Genomic DNA, 7,102 nt, shown 5'->3' with positions numbered 1-7,102 from the left:
GGCAAAGATGGTTCTTCTGATGACCTGCAAAACAGACACCGTGAGCTCGTCACTAAGAAGGGGGGTACCTCCTTGTGACACCCTCTGGCGTGAGAATCAGATTAGATTGCTCTTGAATATAAGTGTATATTAAGAGAATGACTAGAGCAGATATCGGGTAATATATCAAGATATGAGATATGAGATAAGATGATACCATTCCAAGGTGTTGGAGTATTTATAGCCGAAGGTAGGTTTCCAAGCAGGTACAGCCGGCTGAATAGTGTTCCTGTTCTGCCAACTGTGAGCTACGCACATGCCATGCTGGTGGTTGGTGGGTAGGCAGCGGCTGATAGTGACCAGGCCGGCTGTGTACTATTCCTGTTCCACCAACTGCAGGCTATGCACGTCCTCCGACAGGTTGGTGAGTAGGCAGCGGCTGATAGTGACCAGGCCGGCTGTGTACTATTCCTGTTCCACCAACTGCAGGCTATGCACGTCCTCCGACAGGTTGGTGAGTAGGCAGCGGCTAATAGTGACATACAGTACAAGAGCGTGCTGCTCGTCATACTGTTGTCAGTGAGCTGTCGTATCTTTGGTCAGATCTTTTGTCCATACCTCGTCAGGTACAGTACAAAAGATCCTCCAGTATCGTACGGACTGGCTTATTTGGGCGGGAGTTTTCCCGGCTTTGTGCGGGAGTATTCCCGGCTTGCTCACTCCTTCTTCAGGTGACATTACTGAATTATTTAAGAGTTAATTGTCTTGTGCGTGTAGCCTTGCTGCGCGGGTAGCCTTCCCTGATGGCTAGTATCCGTTGCTGCGGGAACAGGCGGAGTACGTCGACCATTGGGAGGCTTTTCCTACGGGAACAGCTTGCGTACTGCGCGTAAGGACGTCACGTCTCTGAGCATGGTGGGTCATGCGGATCCAGTTGGTTTCTGCGCAGACGTCTCTCTTCAAGGTGAGTCTTGCGAGTTTAGCCTTTGCGCAGACGTCCCTGTTGAAGGTGAGTCTTGCGGGTTCAACTGCGCAGACGTCCCTCTTTGAGGTGAGTCTTGCGGGTCCAACTGGGCTCTGCTGGGACCTACCTCTTCAGTGTATGAATTTATTGTTACAAATGGGATTAACTTTCAAGCTTTATAATATCCTTTTATTGTATATGCTTATCTATAATTACTACATCAAAAAAGTGAAACTTTTCTACAACTAAGGACTTGATGTTTTACATAACCTATAACTAAAACCTAAATATTCGTAGTTACATATATATATATATATATATATTGTGTATTTATGATTGTGTACCTCTTGATATCTCTGAGAATTGAATTGCTCTTTCAAATTGAAACAGTTAGTTGGAATTCACGAAATTCTTAATTGGATAAGACCGAGAGAGTTTCCAATAACGAAAGTGTTTTAAGATATGATAGTCCATGCCCTAAACTCGACAATGAAATCTCGTATTAAGCATTGACAAAAACTGTTCATAAGAAGTTACTTTGGGTCGGGTGCCCCTTTGGAATACCCCATTGCTTAAATACCTTGGAATCAAGATAGTAATCAGGCAAACATGCACATTACACTTCCTAACTTGTTTGATGTATATTATGATTCCCTTTGATCAACAAATTAATACAATTACACTTGGATGATATTGATCACACTAAAATCACAAACAATATATACAACAAAATTTTCCAAACAAATCTGGCTGGCATGCTTCAAATCAACATAAATACTAAGCCCCTAGTGAGGACATATGACATTCAATCAATAAAGCCCACATAAAGACAAATGAATATGCAATGACACCTTAAAAGAAAACACTTAAAATATCCAAGTCAACAAAGTGACAAACCCATGTCATATGAAGCAACAAACCATGTGTCAAAATGTTCTAGCCAACAAGCCATTAACAAACCATGTGGTCAAAAAGTTCTAGCCAGCAACAAAGTAGCAAACCATGTGTCAAGTTCAATACAACAACAAACCATATGTCACATTTGAACCAAGTGCATTTGTATTTCTTTTAACATAGAGACCATGACACTAATCTTTTCATTTATAATAAAATAAAATAAAAATAAAAATAAATAAAAGCAATAAATAAATAGGCCCGTTTTTTTAATGGCTACATGGTTAGATTTATATTATATCAATATTACCCTAAACCATATATGTTTCATTCAGTTACTAGCCAATGAACCACGCTTCAAACCCTTCGAAAGACCACGAATAGTCGAAGGTGTAGTCCGGCAACAACCACCGATAAGTTTAGCCCCTGAATCGCGCCATCTTGTCGCTAGAACCTTAAACTTGTCATCATTAAAACACTTGCATGGCTACATAAGACAACAAAACATCATTAAAAACAAACACAAACAAACATAAATATACCGTCAAACCTTTTCATTAATATAATCAAATAACTCACCAGCCATTTTTTCGCAATACCATCCCAAATCTCACCACTATTAGGATAAACAATGATCACTTTCTTAGTTAACTACACATCGGATAAAAATATATTAATTAATTATCCTCGTTAAATTACTTTATATAGCTGATTAATAATACATAATACTATTAATATTATTTACCTCGTTAAACTTATGAACGAGGCTATGAACAAATTGTGGCGGTGCACAATTTATCCCAACCGCAGCGATTCTTTCACTGGCGTTAATAACTTCAAGGCAATCCGCAAAGCTCTCACCCGAAGGTGTGTTTACACCATCAACCGTACTGTAACAAATCCAAGACGGGATTTGAACATTTTCCTCTTCGAGTAACTCTACGATTGCCTGTTAGAATATAAACTTTAGAATCTTGAAATGTATCATAGATTTCATGAAGTTAAAAACTTAAAATGAAAATGTGACATATGATTTATTACCTGAGTTTCTAGCTTATTTGGAATGGTCTCGAAAGCGAGCAGATCCGGACCCGCTTTAACGAGAACTTGCAGCCTGCGTCTGTGGAAGTCCTTGAGTTTGTTCAAATCCACATTTTCCCCATAATTTCCACTGAAATAGAAAAATTATTAATATATTTTTAAAAAAATTATATGAGTAAACTATCAAAATCGTCAATGAGATTTGGTTACTTTTATCACTTTCATACAATTTCTTTTTCTTTTATTTTATTATTATTATTATTTTATTTTTTTTATTTTATTTTTGCAATCGGACCCTACAGGTTTCATGAGTAACACTTTTGTCCAGATTAATAACTCGTCTATTTTCAACGTTAACCCAAGGGTATAAATGTCTTTTTTTTTTGCAATTGGACCCTTCAGGTTTCGTGAGCAACAATTTGTCTAGATTGATAACTCGTCTATTTTCAATGTTAACTCAGGGGTATAAATGTCTTTTTAGCAGTTTACTCAAATTATATTCAATAAAGTACAAATATAATTTTGTTTACCTGTATTCTGAACCATCTGCAAGATATGCACCATAGCTACCAATGGAGGCTGCAACTAGAGCTCGATTATACGAATGATCATCGGTTTTCTCCACGGATTTCCAGAAAACATCACGAGCATCCGTCGCTAATTTCACGCTATTTTCGAGTATTTTTTCCGCTTGTTCAAGGGACAGTCCTCTGGAAATGAATCCAGGAATTGTAGCCTGAAATTTACATCAACTTTATCTAAATATATATTTTTTTTAAATTAACTATTCATATGTGAAATTGAACACACCTGATAGGAAGACGATACGATTATATCAGCACCGGCTTCCAGATACTCCAAATGAACCTACATTGCATTCGGATTATCAGATCATTCGCAATTACGTATTTATAGGGGTGCAAACTAGCTGAGTTGCTCGCAAGCTACTCGAGATCAGATCGATAGTCAATCTGAGCCTAAAATTAAAGTTGTTTAGTTATCGAGCCCAAGCTCTTGTTTAGGCTCATCAACCCTTAACGCTCTTTATTTATAAGTTTTACCACTTTTAGATTTCTAGATATTAATTTCATAAAACAGAGCTCGAGCCGAGGTTAGGCTTGTTTAATTTTTTTCTCAAAATATGTAAAAATAATTTTAAAAAATAAACATATAAAAATTAATTAATAATTATAAAACAAGCCGAGCCTGAGTTTGACAAAACAGCTCGAGTTCTCATAAATCTTGAATTAATTATTAACTTTTAATTTATTAATAACTAAAAATCTATATAAATTAATTAAAAAAAAACTCAAAACTAGCCCAGACTTGAGCTCTCGTAACTTCGTAAGTCATAATGGCAGAATCTCGAGTCTAGTTGAGCCTAGGGATACACATTTTTTACCAAATACCGGTAGAGACCAAAAACAATCATTACTAGTACCGGTACTCGACTTTCATGTTTTCAATATCAGTCCCATTCAGTTTCGGTATTTTTAATTATACCGAACCAGAAAAATGTGGTTACCTTGGAAATAAGATGAGGGGTATCAACTAAACAAAGTGCACTCCACAAGGGATCATTAATAAACCCACCATGACTCTCAAGTTGTGTTGCGAACCCGCCATCAATAACCGCGCACCCGCCAGCCTTTTCGATAAATTCTTCTAGCAAACCGGGCTGGTTTTCGTCGTGGTTAGGCTCAAACAAGACACCCATTGGTCTCAAAATTTATTATGTGTAATGTGTACGAGTTGAGAAGTTGATATTGGTTGAGTATATATAGGGTGTATGAGATGTAATATAAGATGGTGTAATGTTGAAGCAAATATAAGTAATAACAGGCTGTATTTGTTTAATTAAAAGAATGAGGTGTTATTATTATTATTATGTAATTAATTTAAAGGCGTTATTGGCGGCACCGGCTGTGTATGGAGACGCGTATTTGAATTAGATTCTTACTTGAATTCCACTTTGCCTGTTTTTTTATATTCTATTCTTGAATGTGAATTTACTTGGGTTTGAGGCTGGCTTCTAATTGTAAGTAGTTTGTAGACTAGATACTTGTTTTACCTTTTTTAAGGATTTAACATATGACTCGACAAATGCCTTAATTTTTTATGGTAAATTTCTTTTAACTTGTTATCTATGTGACTTGAATAAGATACCTTTTTTTTTCAAACTCAGGTATTAAAAGTTTTGTATTTGATAATTGGTCACCAACCCCATTGATAGATAAACACATTAATTGTTTTATTATGGTATCTTGCCAAAAGTTAATTAAATGTATTAAATAGTACATAAATTTTTATATAACTTGCTTGGGTTGGGTTGGTTTTGGATTAAAACCGAACGAAAACCTTTTTTGGTTTTGAAAACTGTTTGATTTAAGATTTTTCAATTCAGTTTTGGTGTGAGTTTGGTTTGATTTTGGCTTTTTTTTAGTTTTTCATTTGTATTTGAAAACTTTGATATGAAAGAAAAAGCCGGTTCAAAATAATGAATTTGAGCATAAACTTTTTTATTAATTAATAATTAATCGATAGTCATATATTTGGGCTAAAATATTTGAGATACTATTTTATCATATTCTTAGAAATTACTTAAAATTGAAATATATGAAAAACTATAAACTCAGTTCACATGCAAAAGCAAAACCAAACTAAAATATCAGTTTTTGTGAAAACATAAAACCGTCGTTTTTTGTTTCGGTTTTCTCAAATTGGTTTTTTCGATTTCATGCGCATTCCTACATAAAATTCCATTTTACGATCCACTATCTTACATCTAATTAGTGACTATCCTGTAATAATAATACTTATTATGTAATATAAAAGTTCAAATTTCACTTTGCAACAGTAGGTAAGGTGATAGGCTATATGGAATTGGTTTCTTCACTCGGATAATCATCAGGATGGACTGTAAGTAATGAGGTTCGAAATTTTGACCGTTAACACGGCGATTGAGTCATTTGACCTGGACTATGCCTGCGACTTAGACGATGGACAAGCAAATAATGTTTATGCATCGTTCTTTTGATTTACTCTCGACTAATGAGTCATGATGTTCATCATCTATCTTGCAACATGTTTATGAGTTAAGTTGTGTACTCTTCACTAGAAAAAACTCTCGTCGTTGGAGGAAAATGTAGCACGCGTTGAATATTTGATTTTTGTTTTCACAAGTGTAATACTCACAAAATCTTTTAAGGTTATGTGTAGTGAGGGGCTACAAATGGGGGCGAATTGTGACACGTGGTGCCCAGTCAGCAAAGGGGACGAATTTGTTTTTGGGGTGCAATGGTGTATGGGCTACAAGTTAGGCCCACTGTATCTTTTTTTATTATTTTCTTTTTATAATTAAACTAATCAAATAAAACCCGATTTCTTCAAATAATTAAATAAAAATGCATTAAATTAAAAAGAAATACAAAAAAAATAAATAACTAAAAAAAATACATAACTAAAAATATAAAAAAACATATAGCTCGGTTGGCGTACATGTTTAGGTTCGGGTCGGGAAATTGGAACGGATAGCTCGGTTGGTTTAGGTTCATCGGGTTCCATTATAAGTTCACGTTCGGTTGGTTTTGCGAACCATGGTGTTGACCGAAATGAGGGAATGGGTGGTTCGGTTGGTTCGGGTTGTTTCTAGGATTCATTTTGCATATACACATATATACACACACACAACATATATATATATATATATCACACAAAATATATACATATACATATACATATATACACACACATACAACATATATACATATACATATATATACACACACAAACATATATAATAATAATATAAATATATATACATGCATACAATACACACAGCACGTATACATACACATACATCTCCAGGCGATAAGAACAATCCTCCCCCACCCCAAATCGCCCCAAATTACCCCAAAAATCGCCCACGGGGCGGTGTTGTAGCCCCTGTCGCCCATTTCTCGCCTAATCCGTCACCCACTACATATGGCCTAACTGAGCTTTTGTATGTATACGATATGTAAGTAACATCATGATGTTTATACATAGTAAAAAAATTAACAAATGCTCAAACCGTTGTTGCATACATGTTATACAACAATGCATGTTGGAGAAAAGTTAGACATGTTAGAACAAAACAAAAACAAGATGAATTTAATATTTTCACCGACCTTCGTATTAATGGTTTAATTTAAAAAGTTGTTACTTAGAGAATATCGATTTAAT

The 7,102-nt window shown here is 35.3% G+C and overlaps 1 protein-coding gene across 1 annotated transcript; it reads right to left on the bottom strand.

Annotated features, from left to right (window-relative positions):
* Window positions 1-1,841: 1,841 nt before the first annotated feature.
* LOC143603606 (homocysteine S-methyltransferase 1-like) lies at window positions 1,842-4,621 on the bottom strand. The gene is made up of 7 exons (XM_077080359.1): window positions 4,404-4,621; window positions 3,689-3,745; window positions 3,409-3,614; window positions 2,879-3,008; window positions 2,583-2,786; window positions 2,417-2,488; window positions 1,842-2,324 (listed from the first exon to the last, which is right to left on the bottom strand). Exons 1-7 carry the CDS (start codon window positions 4,593-4,595, stop codon window positions 2,169-2,171), a joined length of 1,017 nt encoding a protein of 338 aa, XP_076936474.1. The 5' UTR covers window positions 4,596-4,621; the 3' UTR covers window positions 1,842-2,168.
* Window positions 4,622-7,102: the final 2,481 nt, after the last annotated feature.

This window comes from Bidens hawaiensis, unplaced genomic scaffold (genome assembly GCF_021521415.1).
Source record: "Bidens hawaiensis isolate Kalapana, Puna unplaced genomic scaffold, B.hawaiensis_p1.1 tig00062256_1, whole genome shotgun sequence".
Classification (NCBI taxonomy): domain Eukaryota; kingdom Viridiplantae; phylum Streptophyta; class Magnoliopsida; order Asterales; family Asteraceae; genus Bidens; species Bidens hawaiensis.
This window is presented reverse-complemented; position numbering and strand designations above follow the sequence as displayed.